We start from the raw sequence: 24,123 nt of genomic DNA, 5'->3' as shown, positions 1-24,123 counted from the left end.
CAACAAAAAAGGTGTGGTGGCGTTCCAACCCTCAATGCTTTAAATTTCATCGAAATCGGATGAAAAATGCTCCTTTTATAGGCTCAATACTCTTTATCGTGAGATCGTTTATATGGCAGCTATATCCAAATATGGTCCGAATGGGACAATATTCAACAAAAAGGTGTAGAGAGGTACCAATGCTCACATTTTCAAATTTCATCGAAATCAGATGAAAAACGCCTTTTTTAAAGGCTCAGTTCTCTATATCGCGAGATCTGTCTATATGGCAGCTATATCCAAATATGATCCGATCTGGGCGATATACAACAATGTAGAGGGGTACCAAAGTGAATTTTTTCAAATTTCATCAAAGTCGGATGAAAAATGCTCCTTTTATAGGCTCAATATATCGGGATAAGTCTATATGGCAGCTATATCCAAATATGATCCGGTTTGGACGATATTAAACAAAAAAGTGTAAAGGTATACCAAATCTCACTGTTTCAAATTTCATCGAAATCGGATGAAAAATGCTCCTTTTATAGGCTCAATACTCTATATCGGGATCGGTCTATATTGCAGCTATATCCAAATATGGTCCGATTAGGACGATATTCAACAAAAACCAGTAAAAGCGCGCTAAGTTCGGCCGGGCCGAATCTTATATACCCTCCACCATGGAGCGCATTTGTCGAGTTCTTTTCCCGGCATCTCTTTTTACGCAAAAAAATGATATAAGAAAAGATTTGCTCTGCTGTTAGAGCGATATCAAGATATGGTCCGGTTTGGACCACAATTAAATTATATGTTGGAGACCTGTGTAAAATGTCAGTCAATTCGAATAAGAATTGCGCCCTTGGCGGCTCAAGAAGTAAAATAGAGAGATCGATTTATATGGGGGCTGTATCGGGCTATAGACCGATTCAGACCATAATAAACACAAACAAATCGATCGATGACCTGATATAGCTGCCATATAAATCGATCTGGGATCTTGACTTCTTGAGCCTCCAGAGGGCGTAATTATTATCCGATTTGGCTGAAATTTTGTACAACAGCTTCTCCCTTCAACATATTTGTCAAATATGGTGCGAATCGGTCTATAGCCAGATACAGCTCCCATATAAACCGATCTATCTATTTTACTTCTTGAGACCCTTAAGGGCTCAAAATTCAAAAATATGATTTAGTAGACGTCCAATACCAAATTTTAATGGTCTATCATGCATATTTCAAATGTTATTCAATAACAACCGTCTACACTAAATTTGAATTTTTGGCGGGAAGGGTTCGATATGTATCTCAGGATTTTTACCCTTAGGGCCTGTGCAAACGCCTTTTCATCCTGTCTTCTCAAATTTTTGCACAACGATTCCCTCTATGACTTCTACAATTTCATCGACAGTCACTTTTAAGCAAATTTCAATTTCAACAACTTTGCCAGCATACCCAATGTGGGGAAGGGTATCAAGAGGTCGGCTTTACCTGACATTAGACCGTGCTTACTAGTTTTTTTTTACAAATAAAATAATTATATTTGAGGACAGAAAAACGGATTTCCACAGCGAAGCAATAAATTCATATTATTAACAATATACGGCCATACAAAAAGTCTTTTGGTCACAGATAAGATTTCAAAGGGCGGTGAGTCATTCAGCCTGCAACTATTTGGGGTTGTATTTGTTGAAAATTTTAAGTGTTTTAAGTTTTTTAGATAATGTATTTTTCTATTCTATTTATCATATTTCTCTTTTATACTCATAGTTTCGGAATCCGAATTAAGACGCCTTAAGGAAGCCTTCAAAAAATCAGCTGGCGTTGGACGTTTCTATCTTAGTCGTAATGCATTCCAACAAGATGTTCTCTTTGAAGGTGTACCCACAAATGTTACAGATCTGCTGTACACTGCCTGTGGTGGTACATCTAAGGGCATATCTTTCAAGGATCTTTTATGTGGTTTAGTTCTAATAACTAAAGGAACAGAGGAAGAGAAAACCAAGTATGTAGTTCTTGTATTCTTATACAATAATATAATCTAAGTAATTTTTACTAAATGAATATTTCTTTGTTTTTTTTTTTCTTTCATTTAGATTTCTATGGAATTTGTATTGTAACGATAGCGGTACTTATATATTAAAATCGGAATTTACAAAAACTGTTAGCATACTACCTTGCGAAACTGTTTCGCTTTTTGCTCAAACAGACCGCATCAATTTCGAACAATTTCAAAATTGGATATTGAAAAATCGCACCTCAACGGTATTGTCCAAATGGCTGTTGTCAGATAATTGTATTAGTTTGACTTCGGAATTGGAAACGCCAACATTTTATCAAATTTTATCGGGCGTAACTCATTTGGAGGAAAAGGTGAGTAAAAATTGATAAAGGCAAATAAAACACAAAATATACATAGGTGATCAAAAAAAAAAATCGAAATCCAAAAGTCAAGATGGTTAGCGTTGTACTAATCCTTAACGAATTCCCACCCTAACCAGCGAAAACATATATTGGGTTGCCCAAAAAGTAATTGCGGATTTTTCATATAGTCGGCGTTGACAAATTTTTTCACAGCTTGTGACTCTGTAATTGCATTCTTTTTTCTGTCAGTTATCAGCTGTTATTTTTAGCTTGTTTTAGAAAAAAAGTGTAAAAAAAGTATATTTGATTAAAGTTCATTCTAAGTATTATTAAAAATGCATTTACTTTCTTTTAAAAAATCCGCAATTACTTTTTGGGCAACCCAATAGTTCAAAAGGCGACCGGTAGATGGAACACTCTGTATCTTTAAATGTACAAACAAAAGGGATATGACCCTGTCGACTCCCATGGAAGTAGCCCATTTTGCACAGCATAACATTTTTTCACTCATATTTGGTTGTGTGGCCCTTTGTGGCTGCAATGGGGAATTAGCGTATCTAGTTCAGTGGTGGGCAAATACACACATTAGCTGATAACTGACAGAAGAAAGATGCAATTACAGAGTCACAAGCTGTGAAAAAATTTGTCAACGCCGACTATATGAAAAATCCGCAATTACTTTTTGGGCAACCCAATAGAAGGATCGATTTATATGGGATCTGTATCGGGCTATAGACCGATTCAGACCATAATAAACACGTATGTTGATGGTCATGAGATGATCCGTCGTACAAAATTTCAGGCAAATCGGATAATAATTGCGACCTCTAGAGGCTCAAGAAGTCAAGATCACGGATCGATTTATATGGCAGCTATATCAGTTTATGAACCGATTTGAACCTTATTTGACACAGTTGTTGAAAGGAAGAATAGAATACATCATGCAAAGTTTCAGCCAAATCGGATAGGAATTGCGCCCACAAGAAGCTCAAGAAGTCAAGTCCCCAGATCTGTTTCTATGATGTCATATCGAGCATCATAGACACTCCGTATTTATGCAAGATCCAAAGACGCCCGGTCGCTCATTGAGACTCTTCACTCAATACCGCTGATTGTCCGCGACAGCAGTTACAGCTATTCCGTATGGAGCATTCCACTATCCACAACTTATGAACGCGCCCGGTAGATGAGTTCAGATGAACTTTAATAACGATAATCACCACACTTATCCGAGCTAAAAGTTCAAAGCTGTGTGATGCTTATTGTCATCCCATGCCCGGGAAAGGCACTCAAACTTCACCACAGATGAAGGATTGCCGGTCGCTTATCGTCCACAAAGCAAAATGTGGATTCAAATAAAAATCAAAGCAAAAACAATTGGGAGTAGTAATGACCTTATTGTACGTTAATATTTAAATCCCTTAATGGGCCGAATGGCTGCGATTACATGTTTGTATAAATAAATCTAAATCGATTCATTCATTAACATAACAGGTCATCCTGAAATACTGTTCCAGCTCTGAGTACGTCTTACGATCTTGGACATAGGTCGGTCGTCTCATCATGGACCTTCTTCAGTTTGACTATTCGGATTAGGCCATCCTTAATGGGAAATGTCTCAACAACTCGACGTTTGATCCATGTAGCTGGAAGTGTGTTGTCTTCTGTCTTCCTTCACGGTAACGATGTTGTCAATTTCAATGCTAAGTTGAGTGGTCTTGTGCCAGTGATTGTAGAGCTACAAAATTATGTTCATCAGACGAGAGATGTTGATGCATTTCATCCAAATTTCGCTTGGCACCCACAAAGTTTCTACCATTATCGCTAAATATGCTGGATCATTTACCTCGACATGCCATAAATATCCGCAATGCAGCAAAGAAAGAATCGAAATATCCATTTCCGACCCTACAAACTATATATGTATATACTTCGGTTCAGCGTAAAATTCGAAAAGGATTTAATGGTGTGCGTGTGTCTGTCCGCCCGTCTGTCATTTGTAATCTATGAATATTAAGCTGAAATTTGGCACAGACCCGTATTTTTTCCAAACGAATGGACCATATCGGATTGGATTCGTATATAACTGCCACATAGACCGATATGAAGCCTAATTATTGCGCGATTTCCCTTAAACTTAAGACAATGAGTTTTACTAGGCCCATGAAACATATTTGGATATAGTTGCCATATAGACCGATCTGCCGATTTAGGGTCTTAAGGCAATAACAGACGCATTTTTTACCCGATTTCGCTGAAATTTGGAGCTGTGAATTGCATTGGGCCCTCCAATATCCGATCCGAGTATAGTCTACATCAACCCATATTTAGATATAGCTGTCATATAGACCGATCTGCCGATTTCTGGTCTTAAGCTCATAACTGGCACATTTTTTGTCTGATTTCGCTGAAATTTGGCATAGTGAGTTGGACTATGGCCTTCGATATCCAAACACAATATGGTCTGAGTTGGCCTATATTTACATATAGCTGCCATATAGACCGATCTGCCGATTTAGGGTCTTAAACCCATATTCCCATTCACAGTAACGTGCCGGTTTTGATCATCACGGAAGAAGGAAGTACAGCCCAATGACGCTGCCGTCCCATGAACCTCACCAAACCGTAATTTTTTCGGAGTACTGACCAATAACGCATATTTTGGTTATTGAAGAAGCCATTCACCCAAAAATGAGCCTCATCGCTGAAACTCTTAACGTTGAGGCCACTGATCAGATTCAGATCAGATCAGGCCAACAGAAATGATCACCGCAATAGGGTTTAATTCTGATTTTAGGCAAATCACTTCGAAGTTGGTTTTGGAAAATCAGACTAGACTTTTCATTAGGACTATTGTCCGGAATTAACGAAGCTTTATCATTCTGGATTTAGTCGAAAAATACGTCTCCTCAGTTTCTATGAATGCTTGCTCAGGATCCACAAATCCATCAATGTTAGCAAATGAAAATCGATAGAATTCTTTATAACCGTACACCATTTCAAAAGGGTTACAATTTGTTCCGCCATGGTCAAAATAAAAAGGAAAATATGTATTCACAGTATTGAACAGTAATGTAGTACAGTAATACCTCGATTTACGTCGTCTCGGTAGTCTCAAAGCAAAAACCGTTCAATGTGATTTTCTTGGTTGTTCTTTATTTGTGTTGTAAATACTGGGAATAGCAATTTTGGTCTCTATGGCTGACTGTAGATTTATTTTGTAAATTTATGTCACATTGGGAAATTCGTAAAATTTCGCGATGATTGGATTACAAAAAACGACAGACGGACAAACGGTATAGAAAGGATAAGCGAAAGAACGGAAATGACATATGAATGTTTGCGAATTCCTAAATTCTTAAATCTAAAATCCCCAACGTGATGTCTTACTATATCGTTTAACGATAGCCCGTCGAGTGGGAACAGGTTATCGTTAACCGGCAAAGGAAAAATATGGAGGGTATGTGTTCCAAAAAAGTATTTTTTTTTCTCGCTCAGATCCACTTCATATCGTTATACTCAACCAATAAAATTGGTACTTTGACGTATGAGTTATTTAACAACGTTTCGATTTACATCGAACCAAAAACGAGGTATTACTGTGAAAGATGACGCAACAATCACGAACGATTTTTCTTGAGTGTAACCAGTGCTAACAATTAAATCATCGAATCCGGCAATAACAAAAGTCTCTTTAAAACAGTCTGAATACCAACAGCGATCACAACCAAAGAGGGCGAAAAAGAAGAAGAGTTGGCATTAGAGCCCAATTCGGGATGACGAGTGACAAAAGTTAAAGACACAATATATTTGAATTGCTTACGATATTTCGTTTTTCCTTTTATTCGAACTTTCGATTGCAAAGAAACAAAGTAAAGTACGAAAAATGTTCGAACAAATGCCCGAATCCAAACAGAAAACCCCGAAAATGTTGTAACCCTCAATGTGAATCCAATTGGAATACATCGAACAGGTTGTGACTTTTTCACGATATGGCGAAGACAAGGCAGAAGCCCATTCTTCTTCTTTTTCACCCTCTTTGGTGCTCACAGCTATCTCGCGCCATGTCAAAAGCAGTTTGTTTCCTTATGCAAAATGACAAGCAATGCAAATTGTTGCTGCATCCAAAGAGGGTGAAAAAGAAGAAGAGTGGGTTTCTGCTTTGTCTTCCCCATATCGTAAAAAACCTGGCGTTAAAGACACAACCTGTTCAAATCGTTGAGTTTGAAAAACGCTTAATAAATCTGCGTGTTTCTACTATTTTTTAAGTTTGATTTTTCGGGAGCACATAAATTTAGCAGCTTTACATTTTTTTTCTTACCTACAGGATATTGTTGATTTGGAAAAGGAATTTTGGCGCTTGCAAAATACTTCCCCCAATGGTCAATTAGATTTACAGTTACTTGGACCACTTTTGAGCCCTCCAATTCCCAAGAATGCCTTACAAGGATTATTCAATGCCTTCGACGAGAATCGTGATGGCCATATTGACTTTAAGGAATTATGCTGTGGGGTCAGTGCCGCTTGTCGTGGTCCCAGCGTGGAGAGAACAAGATGTAAATATGAAAGGAAACGCAAATGGTCAACAATTTAAAGTGTTTTTTTTTTCCATCCCATTGTAGTTTGTTTTAAGATATTCGATGTCGATAGCGATGGTGTCTTAAATCACACGGAGACTTTGCAAATGTTAAATGTTCTGCTTTATGTGGCCAAAGAAAATCGAAATGCTAATCACTACAAGGATTTGACAAAACAGGAAGCTTTAAAGGATCTGGCTAATTTTACCACCAAAAAGAGCAGTTCTCAGTTGAAGGTAATTCAAAAAAGATGTTTTTATACCAAATGGTTTCAGATTTTTCTTTCCAAGGATGACTCACAATTGACGGACATGGATATAACCTTGACAGCCGAAGACTTCATGATGTGGAATGTGGATAGCAATTTGAAATTGTTGCAGCCTTTTCTGGATTTAATATTTGAAGTTTGCCATGTAGTTTTTGGTTTATGGCCACAATGTAGACATATGGAGCATGATATAGGTAATTTACAATAAATTTCTTGAAAGTTTTAGAATTTTACTTTTTAATTATTTGTTGTTGTTTTTTTTTTAGTTCGTGGTTGGCTGGACCGTGAAGAGAAACGTAAATACAGCGTTGGTCAATTTTGGTATTTAATATCACGTGACTGGTGGATAACTTGGCTGCAATACGTTAGCAATACCTCGCCCTCCTGTGACTATTGCAAAAATTCCACCATTGGCACATATCAGCGAACATCGCTCTCTGGCATTGATGAGGCTGTGGTTTGTGATGAAAGTTTCATTGGCAATTCTTTGGATTCAGCTGCAATGGCTTGTGATTTAGCTAGCGCCGCAGATAACTGTAGTTTGGGTAAATCTGAACAGATCCAATCAGTGGGTTGCTGATAATATTATGTCATTTAATTCTAGGTTCTACCAGCAGTGGCATTTCTTCCTGTCGTCAATTAGGCTCACGTCCTGGACCCATTGATAATACCAATCTTGTAACTCCAAATCCTTGTAAAAATGTGCGTACTCTTACGGGTGAAGGGGGACATTTGAAAAGAGATACACCTTTAGTGCAGAATCATAATTTCGAATTGGTACCCAAATCATTGTGGAAAGCTTTGAATCGGTGGTATGGTGACAATTTACCTTTGCCAAGACAAGTTATACAACCACCAAACTCAACGGAAGTAGAGTTGGAGTTATATCCCCTGAGTTTACGCATTCTATTACATCAGATTGTGACGCAACAGCAGCAGATGACCAATACTTGGGGTGCTATGACAAGTATGCCATCATTTTTCTTTTCCAAAAATATTAACATTTTATTTAAAATTCTTATATTTAGGTAGTTATGGTGTTTTAGCCTCTGGAGGGGGATTTGCTTCAATTTCATCTTCCAGCGTTTTGCAGCCGCCAAAACGATATCTGGCCTATACGGCAGCCTTTAGCCGTTTGGCCACAGTCCAAAAAGTTGGAGCATTCCTGTGCGAACAATTGCGTTTGCGTACCGAGGATATTCGGCTTTGGCATATAACATCGGGCTCCATAGATAATAGTGCCATACTTTTGGAGGAAGACAGCATGACCCTTAAAGAATTGATGATCAAAGACAATGATCAAATCCTATTGGAAATACGCAATAAAGATCAAACCTGGCCTGAGGAATTGGGCTCCTTAACTCTATCCCAATCGGGAGGGGCCTCTGTAAATGATCGACGTCTTACCCGTAGCTCTATTATGTCTATACAAGCACCTGGGGCCACAGGTCTGCATAATTTGGGTAATACTTGTTTCATGAATGCCTCGCTGCAGGTTTTGTTTAATACTCAGCCCTTGGCTCAATATTTTCGTCAAAATATGCATATGTTTGAGCTCAATACAACAAATAAATTGGGTACGCGTGGTCAATTAGCTACACGCTATGGCGAATTGTTGCGAGAAGTATGGAGCGCCACCACCAGATCAGTGGCTCCTTTAAAATTAAGATTTTGTGTTACCAAATATGCACCTCAGTTTGCGGGTGGAGGACAGCATGATTCGCAAGAGCTTTTGGAGTGGCTGCTAGACGCTTTGCATGAAGATCTAAATCGTGTTATGGAAAAGCCTTACAGTGAGCTGAAAGACTCCAATGGCAGACCCGATAAAATTGTAGCCGCTGAAGCTTGGGCCCAACATCATGCGCGCAATCAGTCAATTATTATTGATTTGTTTTATGGTCAACTAAAATCAAAGGTCAGCTGTATGTGTTGTGGAAGGGAGTCGGTGCGTTTTGATCCATTTAGTTTGTTGAGTTTGCCTTTGCCCGTGGAGAACTATATTTACTTTGAAGTTTTGGGTAAGTATCATAATAAACGGGATATAGCTTTGCACTCAAATGAACTTCTTTTTTTTTTGTATACATACAGTCATTCTATTGGATGGTGCCGTCCCCATTAAATATGGTTTGCGTTTGAATTCCGAATCAAAATATTTTGATTTAAAACGTAAACTAGCCTCATTGTCGTATTTAAATCCCAATTTTATGCTGATATGTGAAATTTGGAATTCACAAATTCGCCACATATTCCCGGATGAAGAGAAGATAAGACCCTCATCCGCCAAGGAACTGTATTGTTATCAATTGCCCGAAGAATGTCAAGATCGTTCAAGGTCCAGTTCAACTTTGGCCATTAATATTGAGAAAGGTCTGAAGGACATTCAAAGGAGCTCAGGTATTAATGCTTTAAAACTTTTAAATCAAGTAATAGTATAGCATCCTTCTTTTTTTTTAGCCATGCTAACGACTTATGATTCCCACTCGTCTTTAAATGCTTTAAACAATACCACTAACACCACCACCTCTGCTAACACCACCGCAAATAATGCAATAAATACGTCGACCATGAACGGTGGTGATAGAATAGCCTATGCCGAGCATTCATTTGAAACACTTCCTCAATCGACGGCCATAAATGTGGTGTCTGTCTCAAAATGCTCCTCGTCAAATGCTATGGCTAATGCTACGGTACGCTATCAAAACAGTTTTGATAATGTTGCCTGCAACATGACCATTGTCGGCGGCGGAGGTGGTGATAGTTGTGGTCGCACTCATGATGAGGACGATGAGACCGAGGACGATGACTTACATGTCTCAACGAAGGTAAGGCGGTGCTTTGGAAACAATATGTGCATGCCCCAGACTTTATTATGCTTCAAGGTATGGCTATAGTTTTAAATTGCAAATATCAAAATATTGTATTTGATAACGTCATATTTTTTTTTAATTCCGTTGTCCCTATGTCTCCTTTAGTGATGCAATGAGAAAATATTCCTTAAGAGAAAAAAACAAAACATTGCCTCACTAACCGTGGAGTTTCATAATGTTTCTCATATTTCTATAATAAATAGATCTCGCATTGTTACATAGGCTTTGTTGCTGTGTCCTGGTGTGAAAATTCTCACTTAACAGAAACTCTAGTGAAAGATGAAAATACAAGAAATCTGTCAGTGTTAGCCTAAAGCTTTATTGGCCAAAAAAAACACCCCATATTCATTCCTTAGCAGTCAAACATTTATTTTACCATTATGAAGTCATAAAAAGACGCCAAATTAGTGGGATTGGCAGTAAATGAAAGTCAAGGTTTTTGTATAACAAAAAAAAGATACACAGAAAACTGGAATGATTAAAAGACGTGTTGTTGTCCTTCCATCCATACAAATACAAAAATGCTTAATGAAATGTGTGGCCTACTTTTGACATATTTAAGGAACTCAAAGTGATATGTATTAAATACAAATTTTCACTTGCAAATAAATTGTTCTATTTCTTTTTTTGTTTGTAGTGGTTTTGGTTCTGTAAATATGTAAACTTTGTTTAATTTCTCCCTGTAATAATTTTTCTTTCGTTAGAAAAAGCAATGATGTACAATTTAGAAACAAAAACAGATAAATATATAAAGTTGAGAATATACATAAAAATGTATCAATTCTTATATATCTAATTCCTATTTTTCTAGAGGCTCAGGGGGCCTTATTCTCGCATCCGTTATCGAGCGAAGATTAATTCTGTTCCGTTAGTATCCAAGTTAGGATCCAAGTTGGGATGTTATTTTTGCAAAAATCGACTTTTCGACTTGATCAGAAGTGGACTTTTGCAAAAAGTAGAGGTTTTTGTCAAAAGTTTGCAGAATTTTCTAAATAAGATACCATGAAGATATAATCATTTCTTTGTGTTTTCATCAATTATTAAGAAAAGTTTTATATGCAACTGCCGCATTTTTATATCAAAACCTCCCAACTATCTTAAAGCCAATATGGCTTAAGGCAAAAGTTTTTTATGTGAATTGAAGCTTGAAATGGTCTATATATCCTAGTCGACTTTCAACTAGTCTTACTCTGAATGTTAAAATCCATGTAGAACATCACATTTTATTCCACATGTGAGCAACGAACTTTATTGTCTATCACTTCCTCTACAAAATCCCAAAAGAAACACAAAATTAGTTATATTCTATCCGATTTTATGTTGTTGTTACAACAGGGTGTTATACACTGAGGCGGCAGCCCTTGCCGATGAAAATCTCTAGCGGGTCAATTCGGTACGAACAACCGGTGTCCGGCATTATCAAAGACCATTGTTCAAAAATGTAGAATTTTCCAAATTTTTTTTGTTGTCGCCAACATTAAACATGAAAAAAGACCGCTTACCCCAAACGGACTTCGCTAAATTCGGTGGAGTCATCTCTCTTTGTATAATGTACTACTACAAATTATTGTTCGATTCGTCCATGGATTGGAATTCACTTTTACCATGCTGAGAATGTCGCTTGCCAAATTGAAACAAAAATGTGGGTTTCAGAGCAAAAATACAGATAATTGTGGGTACATATGGACCATTTTCGTAATTTAAAGGCTTAAGATGTTTTATCGATCTATATGATAGCTATATGAAAATAGGGACTGAGATGTGTTAATTTTAAAAAAATTTTAAAATTTCAGCAAAATCGGACATTACATACTCCTTTTAGGAACTGAAGATTTCAAATCTGAAGTCCAGTCTTACGAGAGCAATGTAGTCCTATACAGCCCATCCTTAAAGACAAACGCTTAATGGATACAAAAAAAAAATACATTTGCGCCAAAGTTATCTTGAAACTATCAAGATGAATCCGTAATCCCTAAAATGTGGCTTGGATATGGCATGAATTGTTATCACCCTCTGAGTACCGCTGCCGAAGTTCATCAAATCGATTCAACCAAGTTACGATATTACCAAATTTTGCCTTCCGTTCAAATAACTATTCGATTTAAAAAATATATTTATGGCAACAAGAATAAACCAAAGAGGAATGACTCGTAGGACTTGAGAATAAAGTACCCAACTGCATCTTAGATGAATGGGAAACCGCTTACCTAGCAACGTAGCAGCAACATAAGCAAAGCAAAACTTGTGTCTCTGTGCAGCTTTTTTTTTCTGCGCAGCTTCCTTTCTGACTTTTCGACTATTCGATTTCAAAATCGATTATTCGACTTTTTAATCATTGAAAGTCGACTTCGACTTTTAGACTTTTTTACGCAAAAAGTCCACTAATCGAATAGTTGAAAGTCGACTTTGTGGTCCCTAGTACAAATTGGATCATGGCAAAAAGTTATCGATTTTGGGGAAGAAAAAAATCTTCAAAGGTCGTGCATTGGCAGGCTGTATTTATCTCGAAGGAATGGCGAAAATACCTCTATGAAGTGCATACAACACTAACTGCTGCTGGCTGTATCATTCTCCAATGCATGTAGCCTTTCATTGTAGCGTGGATTACTCTTTCACATACCTGCAATTGTTTCCAGGGTATACACATGGTTTTGTGCATCGTTTGGAAGTTGTGTTGATGACTTCGATCGCTAATAAGACGGTAACTGTTCATTGTTGCGCAAACGTTGTGGGTTCAAATTTCTTATGTAACGCAACCCCAAAAAAAAAAAACGAAAAGCGCCAAAAGGAAAAAAAAAAGTTTTTTCTCATAACCTAACAAAAACAACTCAAAAGCCATTGCAAATAATTTGTATACCCTCCACCATAGGATGGAAGTATACTAATATCCGCTTGTAACACCACGAAATATTCTTCTAAAACCCTATAATGTATATACATATTCTTGTTCGTCATGACATTTTAAATCGATCCAGCCATGTCCGTCCGTCAAGTTAAGCGCCTGAAATTTTGCGCAGATGCTTCTCATTAATGTTGGTCGGTTGGGACTGTAAATGGGCCAAATCGTTTCATGTTTAGGTATGCAAATTGCAAATTTTGCCCATGAACATTCCACTAAGGAACAGGGGCAAACTTCTCACATATCAATGAGTGCAGTCCGATTTAAGTTTTAAGCTCAATTATAAGGGGCCTCCTTTTTACAGCCGAGTCCGAAAGGCGTGCCGCAGTGCGACACCTCTTTGGAGAGCAGTTTTACATAGCAGGTACTACCTCACAAATGTTGCCAGCATTAGGAGGGGAAAACCACTGTTGAACATTTTTTCTGATGGTCTCGCTAGGATTCGAACCCAGACGTTCAGCGTCATAGGCGGACATGCTAACCTCTGCGCTACGGTGGCCTCCGATACAATAATTCATACCATATCTCCCTGTAGCGAGTTAAATTTTTATCCGATGTTTTTATTTCTGTGACCTCCAAAACGTGTACTAAGTATGCTTCAATTCGGTTCAAAACCTCATATTGCATCCATATAAATCCATCTCCCATATATTTTTCTGGAGAGGGCGCAATTTCTATCCGATTATCTGATTTAGCTGAAATTTTGCACGATTTTCCTATGACCTTCAACAGATCTATGAAGTATGGTTCTAATCGGTCCAAAACCCGATAAAGCTCCCATGTAAACCGATTTCTGGAATATATTTCTTGAGCATCTAGAGGGCACAATTCTTATCTAAACCTATAAAAAATCCATGGGGATTTCTTGTTATGGCCTACCATATCCTTTTTCAGTTTCTCCCAATAAAGAGAAACCGTCCAAAGAACTTGTAGGTCGATTATTGATTGAAAACATACTTCAGTTGAGTTGCCAACGGGCAAATTTGTTATAAAAATGTCAATTTCTGCATTTTTTAGAATTTACTTAGTAGCTAATCGTTCAAAACACTGATATCGAATGAAACTGACAAAAAGGTTCAATTTTATACTAAATTTTATTTCTTCTGACAATGCAACTATAGTTGAGTTGCCATCCATAATTGACCCCGGGATACCGGGCAGAGAACTTGACATAGGCGATCCAATAGGAGTGTATATAAGATTCGGCCGGCCGAACTTACCACGCTTTTTTCATTTATTTTCGTAAACCATTTTCTATTCGTTATCGAAAACAGCTGATTTTAAAGATCACAATTATGGTCAAAATTGGAAACAGAATAGCAAAATCGTTATCTTTTCTGTTATCGTTTTTACCTACACATTTTTTTTAGGGAAATTCAGCAAATTTGATGTTTTTGTTTCAAAACTAAACCTTTTTTTTTAAATCCCTTATATGCATTCAGTCAAGGCAAATGTTTATTCATAAAAATCTGAAACTTAAAATGTTTTTAACTCCTTAAACGTGCATTTAATTATTTACTTGCCTACTTTAATTGGCTATGGCAGAACATTTGTCCCATTAGCCGAACTTAGAATAGCGTTTCAAGCTCTTCGATCCTTTGCCCTCCTTCAAAAATCTCTGAAACCAAGTTTCGAGATGTCATTTCACGACTTGGCCTGTCCATCTGAGATGTAGTGCCCGATTTGCATTTACCAAAATGCTCGCCTTCAAAAAACTTTTTCGCTGGAGCAACTTCATTTATTGTGACAACATAACCTTGCCAAAGCAACCATTGTATTTTGAAACGTTTAACTATGCTAACGTCGTCATACTGTCATGTAGTTCGTGGTTCAAATTATGCCGATACTCTACATCAATGCAAATTGGTCGCCGCGGGAACATGTTGACCTTTGGTTATTTAAAGGCGCCAATATCTCGCCTTGTCGTATCGAGCATCATAGACTGGTGCCATCCGGCCTCTCACTGAGATTCCCCACTCGATACCGTCGATTGTTCGCACCCGGTAATTCCCAGCTAAGCTTCTCGCGATAACGAAGAACACCATACAAATTAAAGCTCAAAGTTCCAGCCTGTATGATGCTCATAGTTATCCCGTGCTGGGATAACTTGCTTAATTCAAAATAGCATCGATTTACTGTCAGACCCACTTTCGCTGATTCTCCTTCGATTATTTTAAAGGCTGCAGTTACTATTTCTAATACCGACCCATGATATCGATCTCGTCGGCGTAGACGAGTAGCCTGTGTTTTGTTGTGAGTAGTATGCCATATCTATTCATCACATCTGCATCTCGTATAATCTTCTCCAGCAGGATATTTAAGAGATCACACAATAAGCGGTCTCCTTGTCTGTAACCTCGTTTGGTATTGAATGTTTCGGAGAGTTTCTTTCCTATTCTTACTGAGAAATGTGTATCAGCAGGTGTCATCGGTAGAGTCTTATTAATTTTGCAGGGAAACCAAACTCGGACATGGCTTGAAATGCCTTAGAACGTATAGATGGTAAGAGTTGAGCTGTCCTTCTCGGGTCTTTTCCAGGATTTGACACAGTCTAAAACCGCATTGATAGGGCCAAATTCTCCTTGACTTTTGGTTATAATCTTTCACACAGTACTCTCGAGAGTATCTTGTATGCGATGGAATACAGACTCATTCCTCTATAATTGGCACATTGCATCATGTCGGGACATGGTAAGCTGAGGTTCCAATCATCGGGTATGCGTTCTTCTAGCCAAATCGCGTAGACGTGCTGATGCATACGTCTTATTAACATGTCGCCTCCGGTCTTTAATAGTTCAGCGGGCAACCCATCGGCTCCTGCTGCCTTGTTGGTCTTCAGTCGGGTCACTGTTACTTGGATCTCTTCCTGACCAGGAGGTAAACATTCTATACCATCATCAGGGATTGATTCTGCGGTATCCTCTACGCCGCCACCGTCGGAGACTAGCAGCAGGACACAAAATGTTCTTTCCATATCCTCAGCACACTATCTGTATCAGTTACCAGATTTTCTTCTTTGTCTCTACAGGAGAATGTGCCTGCACCAAAGCCCTCAGTTTGATGTTTGATTCTTTGGTAAAATTTCCGCACTTCATTCTGACTCCTGTACATCTCAATTCGCTGACACTCAAGTCTTTCCAGTTTCTATTTATTTCTGCGGAATTAGCGTTTCTCCTCTATCCTTTTCTCCCGATACCTCTCCTTCATCTGGCGCATTGCTTCTGATTGCAGGGTTGCTCTGTATGCAGCATTTCGACATTCTTGGTCGTACCATGGCTTTCTTGGGGAGGTGTCTGGTACCCAAGTACGGATTTCGCGATATTTTCCATTTTTCAGGACAATATTGGACCCAAATGAAAGGTCTTATGGTGTATAGTACAAATTTAAAATCTAAACAAATCACATATAAATGTGGGGAAGGAACTGTAGAGCTTAAAAACTGATGTAAACGACGACCTGATGCATACGCTTTATCAATCTGTCACCTCCGGTCTACTGATTGAAGTGTTGCACTGTATGCCGCATTCTTGGCTTCAGTACCATTTCGACACTCTTGGTCGTAACATGGGTTTCTTGAAGAAGGTACGGTACGGTACTAGTCGAATCTATATTCGCTCCTCGGATAGATCGTACATCTAACACGCTGGATAAATGCCTTCCATGTACCACACGTGATCAATTTGGTTCCTTACTTCTTGATCTAAGGACAACCATGTGGCTTTGATGTTGTTGTTGTAGCCACATTTGCATGTGGAGGTGGCGATCCTCGTCAAGCTCGCTCCGGTCTATACGATCGATCGCCGCGTGAGCACGACAATTGGTTATTTAAAGGCGCCAATAAGTCGCCTTATCATATCGAGCATCACAGGCATTCAGTATTTGTGGAAGAGCCGGTGCTGCCCGGCCTCTCACTGAGACTCTCCGCCCGATACCGCTGAGTGTTCGCGAATGCAGTTGCAGCTACTCCGTATGAAGTATTCCACTATCCGCTACCTGTGGACGCGCCCGCTAGCTCCCAGCTAAGCTTCTCGTTATAACGATGAACACCACACAGATTGGAGCTCAAACTTCAGCCTGTGGAATATGGGGATTTGTGATCTTTTTTTTTTGCTGCAAACTACCATTTTTTATTTATTTTTGCCACGGCGAAATCTCTTAGCCTCAACACATTATCGGACGTTCTCTCGTAGAAGCTAAAATTTCCGACTGTTGGATCAAAGATAGTTTCCTTCCCTTTCTTCGCATTAAAATTTCCCAAAACGATTTTAATATCATGAGTGGGACAGCGGTCGTGTTCTGTCTCTAGGCGCTCGTAGGAAACATCCTTGGTCTGCTTGCCCTTGTCTTCCGTCGGGGCACGGGCACAAATAAGACTGATGTTGAAAATGTTTTCCTTTATAAAATCAGTGAATATAAAATTGGCGACTATATTGTATATCATTGTTTTGAATTCAATTTAATGTTTAGACCTCTACATCTTTATTCTAATCAAGTCTATACAGCATATTAGTTTTGTATTTTGTTTCTTGTGTAAATATGCAGTATTTTTTTTTTTTAGAATTAGAATTTGTATAGTTTTTAGTAAAGAGCACCTTTTGATATTTCACTCATTTTTGGTAGAACACTCCTGTTTTTTCTTCATAGATGTATTTTATGTAAGATGAAGGTTGTAGTTGTAGCAAATGTGTGCTTAAGGTTGCAGTCTTAAACTCTATTTTATGAAGACTGATTTCTGTTTTAAAAGTAAATGGAAACCTAAATTGCTTTTAAAGTTTTCATATTGCCGATGCCGTAAAATGAAAATGTGTTTATAACCGGATCAAGTAATGGAATTCATACACAATGGCAACAATTTTGAATGACTAGATTAAAGTTTTCCTATGCAAAACCTTATTCAGGTTAGATGAATTAAAGTTTTCCTATGCGAAACCTTATTCAGTAAGGTTTTCCATACGAAAATTAAAGTTTTTCAGCTTAGCTGAATAAGGTTTTCCATAGGAAAACTTTAATTCAGCTAAGCTGAATAAGGTTTTCCATAGGAAAACTTTAATTCAGCTAAGCTGAATAAGGTTTTCCATAGGAAAACTTTAATTCAGCTAAGCTGAATAAGGTTTTCCATAGGAAAACTTTAATTCAGCTAAGCTGAATAAGGTTTTCCATAGGAAAACTTTAATTCAGCTAAGCTGAATAAGGTTTTCCATAGGAAAACTTTAATTCAGCTAAGCTGAATAAGGTTTTCCATAGGAAAACTTTAATTCAGCTAAGCTGAATAAGGTTTTCCATAGGAAAACTTTAATTCAGCTTAGCTGAATAACGTTTTCCATAGGAAAACTTTAATTCAGCTTAGCTGAATAAGGTTTTCCAAAGGAAAACTTCAATCAACCTGACTGAATAAGCTTTTCCTTAGGAAAACTTCAATCAGCCTGACTGAATAAGATTTTCCATAGGAAAACTTTAATTCAGCTAAGCTGAATAAGATTTTCCATAGGAAAAATTTAATTCAGCTAAGCTGAATAAGATTTTCCATAGGAAAACTTTAATTCAGCTAAGCTGAATAAGGTTTTCCATAGGAAAACTTTAATTCAGTTAAGCTGAATAAGGTTTTCCATAGGAATTTCAGTTTTCCTATTGAAATCCTTATTCAGCTAAGCTGAATTGAAGATTTCCTATTGAAATCCTTATTCAGCTAAGCTGAATTAAAGTTTTCGTATGGAAAACCTTACTTAGCTTAGCTTTATTAAAGTTTTCCTATGGACAACCTTATTCAGCTTAGCTGAATTAAAGTTTTCCTATGGAAAACCTTATTCAGCTTAGCTGAATTAAAGTTTTCCTATAGAAAACCTTATTCAGCTTAGCTGAATTAAAGTTTCCCTATGGAAAACCTTATTCAGCTAGGCTGAATTAAAGTTTTCCTATAGAAAGCCTTATTCAGCTTAGCTGAATTGAAGCTTTCCTATAGAAAACCTTATTCAGCTTAGCTGAATTGAAGCTTTCTTATAGAAAACCTTATTCAGCTAGGCTAAATTGAAGTTTCCCTTTGGAAAAGCTTATTCAGCTTAGCTGAATTAAAGTTTTCCTATGAAAAACCTTATTCAGCCTAGCTGAATTAAAGTTTTTCTATGAAAAACCTTATACAGCTTGATTGAATTAAAGTTTTCCTATGGAAAACCTTATTCATCGAATTAAATTAAAGTGTTTTTTTCTATGGGAAATCTTATTCGTTTTGGTTTTTGCTATGTTGGTTATAGTATCTGGTTTCAAATATTCCCATTGCGTTGCAAAGGCTTATTTACTGGCACAAATACTTCCAGCGGCTTAAACACGTCAACCTTGAGATAAAAAGAATATATGCAAACTAATAATAAATACTCTTTTCACCCCAAAATACATGCTTTTTGCACATGGCTTAAATGGAGTCCTTGGTCATAAATGTATAATCTTTCAAAAACAACCTCTATTTGTTTGGCTTCAACTATCTCCCTCTCTCTCTTTCTCTTTGTAACCAAAGCACACTTGCTAATAGCGCTAACTTTATTTATTGAAGATTATTCTATAACCAAAAACCTTTTGTGTAATTGTTGTCTTGTATTTGTTTTCTAATGATGAAATGTCTACAGCATACATCTACCATAAGTCGTAGTCCCGAGAATACCTTTGTTAATGGCTCTACATTGCAAAAACATATATCGACCTCTAAGCTGCTACATGCCACTGAACCCAATGCATGCTTCTCACATTCCGGTGAAAATTCCATGGAAAATTCCATTATAAACACCAATACCAATTCCGAACCCTTGTCGATGTGTGAAGGTCTGCGACGGCTTAGTGATTGTCCTTGTCGCCTGAATGCCTCTGCCGATGAGGCTAATGTCCAGCGTTTAATGGAATCGGAAATAAATCGTCAAAATTTTATGCAACAAGAGCTAAATGATTCTTTTAATACCTCGCCAGCCGGTTTAGTGCCTACAAATAGTCTTGATGCGTCAGCCGGAGGAGGCGTAACGTGCGGTGGCAGTAGTATTTTCTCCCGTGTTCCGTCACAACACTACAAAGTTGGAAAGTATCTGATGGCCCTGCATCGAAAAATTACACGCCAGGATAGCTATTTTTTGTCGCATCATAAAACAAGACCCAGTATATTTGGAGTGCCTTTGCTAATACCCAATTTGGAGGGAGGTACCAATAAGGATTTATATTGTGCAGTATGGTTACAAGTTAGTCGCTTGCTAACACCACTGCCAGCATCTACGGAGCAAGCAAATCATGCAGCAGACTGGTGAGTAGCAAAAAAATATATCTAATTCGTAAACGATATATTGAAAACTTGAACTGTTTTGTTTCTATTTCCTTTATAGTGACGATAGTTTGGGATACGATTTCCCTTTTTCGTTAAGAGCAGTAAAAAATGATGGTTTAACATGCGCCTTATGTCCGTGGTCAAATTTCTGTCGCGGCTGTGAAATACCCTGTAACAATGAATATGTATTCCAAAGTTCTTTATTTACGAATAATTTTGATACAAGTATGAAGTTTTAGGTAATTTTTTGAAAAAAAAAATATTAATTTCTTTTTTTTTTTTTTTTTGAAAATTTTAAGGTAATACTTCTACCCCCAAAATGTTGCCAAAATTTCCACCAACGGGTTCTATGACAAATTTAGAAACTCGAAAACCTTTGAACTCCACCTCATCAGATAGAGATTCATTGCAGTCGCAACAATCGACAATACTGAGCAGAAACTATGATAATAAATTTATAATTGCCATAGATTGGGATCCAACAGCATTGCATTTACGATACCAGAGTACTTTGGAAAGGGTGAGTAGTAAATAATCAAAGAAAAATTAAAGGCAACAAAACAACTTTCTTTTCTACTATTGGGTTGCCCAAAAAGTAATTGCGGATTTTTTAAAAGAAAGTAAATGCATTTTTAATAAAACTTAGAATGAACTTTAATCAAATATACTTTTTTTACACTTTTTTTCTAAAGCAAGCTAAAAGTAACAGCTGATAACTGACAGAAGAAAGAATGCAATTACAGAGTCACAAGCTGTGAAAAAATTTGTCAACGCCGACTATATGAAAAATCCGCAATTACTTTTTGGGCAACCCAATATATAAAACTGAAAGTGTGTTTGTTTGTCTGTCTGTTTGTTTGTTTGTTCCGAATAGACTAGAAAAAGGCTGAACCGATTTTCTTGAAATTTTCACAAATTGTGTAGGATATAGGAGGGGGGGGCGGACCCTACCCCTTAACCTAAAAACACCACCCAAAAATAAAAGTGGACCAATCGGGACAATATGGGACTGAAATGAAAGGCATTCGGGAGTAGAGTATTCATTTTGGGGCCACCCCCATTCCAAAACATCCTCGAATAGGCATATTGAACGATAAAGACAATATAGGACTCAAATGAAAGCTTTTAGAGAGAAGATTAGGCTAAAGAATTTGTTTAAATCGTAAGGAGGTGGACCCTCCTCCTTACCCAAAAAACAACACGCAAAAATAAATTGTGGACCGATCGAGACAATATGGGACTGAAATGAATGGTATTAGGGATTAGATTACGAATATGGTCTGGAAGGGGAATTAGGCTATAGAAGTTGTTGATATCGTAAGGGGGCGGACCCTCAACCTTACCCCAAAAACACCACGCAAAAATAAAAGTGAACCGATCGGGACAATATGGGTCTGAAATGAAAGGTATTCAGGAGAAGAGTATTAATTGATAATAATCATTGGGTCCAAGTACCTAGGGAGCCGCCGCGACCCAAAACCCCCTCAAATAGGCATATTAGACGATAATGACAATATAGGACTCAAATGAAAGGTATTAATGAGTAGATTAAGAATGTGGTCTGGAAGTATCAAAAGGCTATAGAATTTGTTGATATCGTAAAGAGGGGACGCTCCTCCTTACTCCAAAACACCACGCAAAAATAAAAGTGAACCGATCGGGACAATATGAGTCTGAAATGAAAGGTATTCAGGAGAAGAGTATTAATTGATAATAAGCATTGGGTCCAAGTATCTAGGGAGCCGCCGCGACCCAAAACCCCCTCAAATAGGCATATTAGACGATAATGACAATATAGGACTCAAATGAAAGGTATTAATGAGTAGATTTCGAATATGGTCCGGAAGTAGCAATAGCCTATAGAATTTGTTGATATCGGAAGGGGAAATTCATTACAATATGGAACTCCAAAACCCCTCCCCAAATCGGAATATTTGCCAATCATGGCTGTATGGGGTATAAATAAATGGTTTAAGGCCAAAACCGAATGAGCGCGTTGAGCTTTCTTTTTAAGTGTCGCGTTTGCAAAAATACAACTTTGCACACAAATCAAATCACAAAAGCAACACGGTAAAGTTAAAATTTTAACTTTGACGCTTGAAAATGAGCGTCATTCAGTGCTGCCACATAGTGTTGTTAGTCGTCAAAGCTACAAATGTTTTAACTTTTGCGTGTTGCTTTTGTGGGATTTGTGAGCAGAGTTGCATTTTTGTATCTGGAAATAACAGGGAACACTTGTTACAATATAACTTATGTACTGGTTTAGGCAAAATCGAACCCTGGGAGAAGCGATGACAAGTCCTTAGTCACTTTTGGCGACGTAACTGCGACTGATACGAAGAAATGCACCTAGTTTTTCAGCCGTCAATTTATTGAGCATCACGAGAGTGACAAAGCTAGGAGGAGAGCCATTCGTCGTATCCTTGGGCTCCGACCCGATGAACAGCCGTCACAATTTACCGTGGGCGAAGTTACGAATGTCATCCGTGGCGCCAAAGCATACAAGGCGTTGGGCCCCCACGGAAGCTTTACATTGATGTTGAAGAATCTGGATTTATCTGCAATTGAGTACCATACAACTGTCCTCAATCTATCAATTAACACTCTTATGGTGCCCGATAACAGGAAGATGAGCAGAGTGATTCCGTTTCTGAAGCCTGACAAGCCCCGAGCAAGGAGAGTCGCTTGAGGCACTACACCTCTGGAGCCTCGTTGGAAAATTTCCATTCGACGAGCATCTGCATGGATTTCGGAGACTGCATAGCACAACAACTGCTTTGCGCATGCATCACCGCAACAATTTGGCGTGACTTTAATCAGCCCATGACTTGTGATAGGGCGGTCCTCGTGGCATTATCCAAGGCATTCGTCCCTCCAGCCTGAAACGCTGGGTCGCGGATTACCTGTGTGGTCGCCAGTCATTTGTGGAATTAAGGGATAAACAGTTGCCTTTAAATAACCAATTGCCATATGTTCCCGCGGCGATCGGTCATTTGGACCAGAAGGAGCTTCCTTACCTATAGGAGCTGGACGAGGATCGCCACCTCCACATATAGAGATGTGGCTACAACAAAAACAACAACAGCAACAGGAAATTCGCCAAGGCTGGGTGATATCTCCGTCTCTGTTTAAACTGTTCCTATCCTCCTCCACTCTCCAGAGTGTGGAATATGGCATAGAGATCGTATGATATGCGGACGATTGTAAGATCATGGCATCGACCCCCACTTATTGTTGACATCTGCGATAGGTTGAACGTCTACCTCAACAAACTTGCATCTTATTTCGCTGCAAGAGATTTGAAGATATCTGCCATCAAATCTTCAGCCACATTGTTCATTACAGATATGCTTTAGGTGAATAATGAGCTCAATGTGGTTGTCGATGAAGAAAGGATTCCGACCATTAAGTGTCCAAAAATACTTGGCGTTACATTTGACAGCTCTTACACATTGTCCCCACATGCCACCGCAATTTGCGATAACATGAAAAGAAGGCGAGGTCCTCAAGTAACTTGTCGGCAGCACTTGGGATGTTGACAAAGAAACCTTGTTGGCCACGTATAAAGCAATTGGCCGGTCTGTGTTAAGTTATGCAGCGCCTGGGTGGTCTCGTTGACTATGTGACACGCAAAAATTTAAAAAATTGATCAATGATAACAGAACTTCTTTTTGTAGCCGAATTCGTACGGCGTGCCGCAATGCGACACCTCTTTGGGGTGTCGCATAGCTCGACAATGTCGCCAGCATTCGGAAGGGATTGAAACCCAAGCGTTCAGCGTTATAGGCGGGCATGCTAACCTCTGCGCTACGGTGGCCTCCTATATGTAGCCATGTGACTATGTGACACGCAGAGGAATGTGGTTGTTGTTGTAG

The 24,123-nt window shown here is 38.3% G+C and overlaps 1 protein-coding gene across 2 annotated transcripts in view; it reads left to right on the top strand.

The window, feature by feature from the left end:
- Positions 1-24,123, top strand: part of LOC106094927 (ubiquitin carboxyl-terminal hydrolase 32) — a 68,896-nt gene that overhangs the window by 16,994 nt on the left and 27,779 nt on the right. Inside the window, exons 2-14 of one of the 2 annotated variants that reach the window (XM_059360885.1) lie at positions 1,747-1,981; positions 2,073-2,349; positions 6,668-6,896; positions 6,963-7,153; positions 7,208-7,379; positions 7,452-7,730; positions 7,790-8,152; positions 8,214-9,203; positions 9,274-9,579; positions 9,640-10,007; positions 19,569-20,227; positions 20,307-20,473; positions 20,548-20,768. In XM_059360885.1, the coding sequence (XP_059216868.1) occupies positions 1,747-1,981; positions 2,073-2,349; positions 6,668-6,896; positions 6,963-7,153; positions 7,208-7,379; positions 7,452-7,730; positions 7,790-8,152; positions 8,214-9,203; positions 9,274-9,579; positions 9,640-10,007; positions 19,569-20,227; positions 20,307-20,473; positions 20,548-20,768 (4,457 nt within the window). Of the gene's footprint in view, positions 1-1,746; positions 1,982-2,072; positions 2,350-6,667; positions 6,897-6,962; positions 7,154-7,207; positions 7,380-7,451; positions 7,731-7,789; positions 8,153-8,213; positions 9,204-9,273; positions 9,580-9,639; positions 10,065-19,568; positions 20,228-20,306; positions 20,474-20,547; positions 20,769-24,123 lie in introns of both variants that reach the window. The other variant, XM_059360884.1, reaches the window with a different exon arrangement.

The sequence above is a fragment of the Stomoxys calcitrans genome, chromosome 1 (assembly GCF_963082655.1).
Source record: "Stomoxys calcitrans chromosome 1, idStoCalc2.1, whole genome shotgun sequence".
Lineage (NCBI taxonomy): Eukaryota > Metazoa > Arthropoda > Insecta > Diptera > Muscidae > Stomoxys > Stomoxys calcitrans.
Note: the sequence above shows the minus strand (reverse complement) of the source record. Positions and strands in the feature narration are given on the sequence as shown.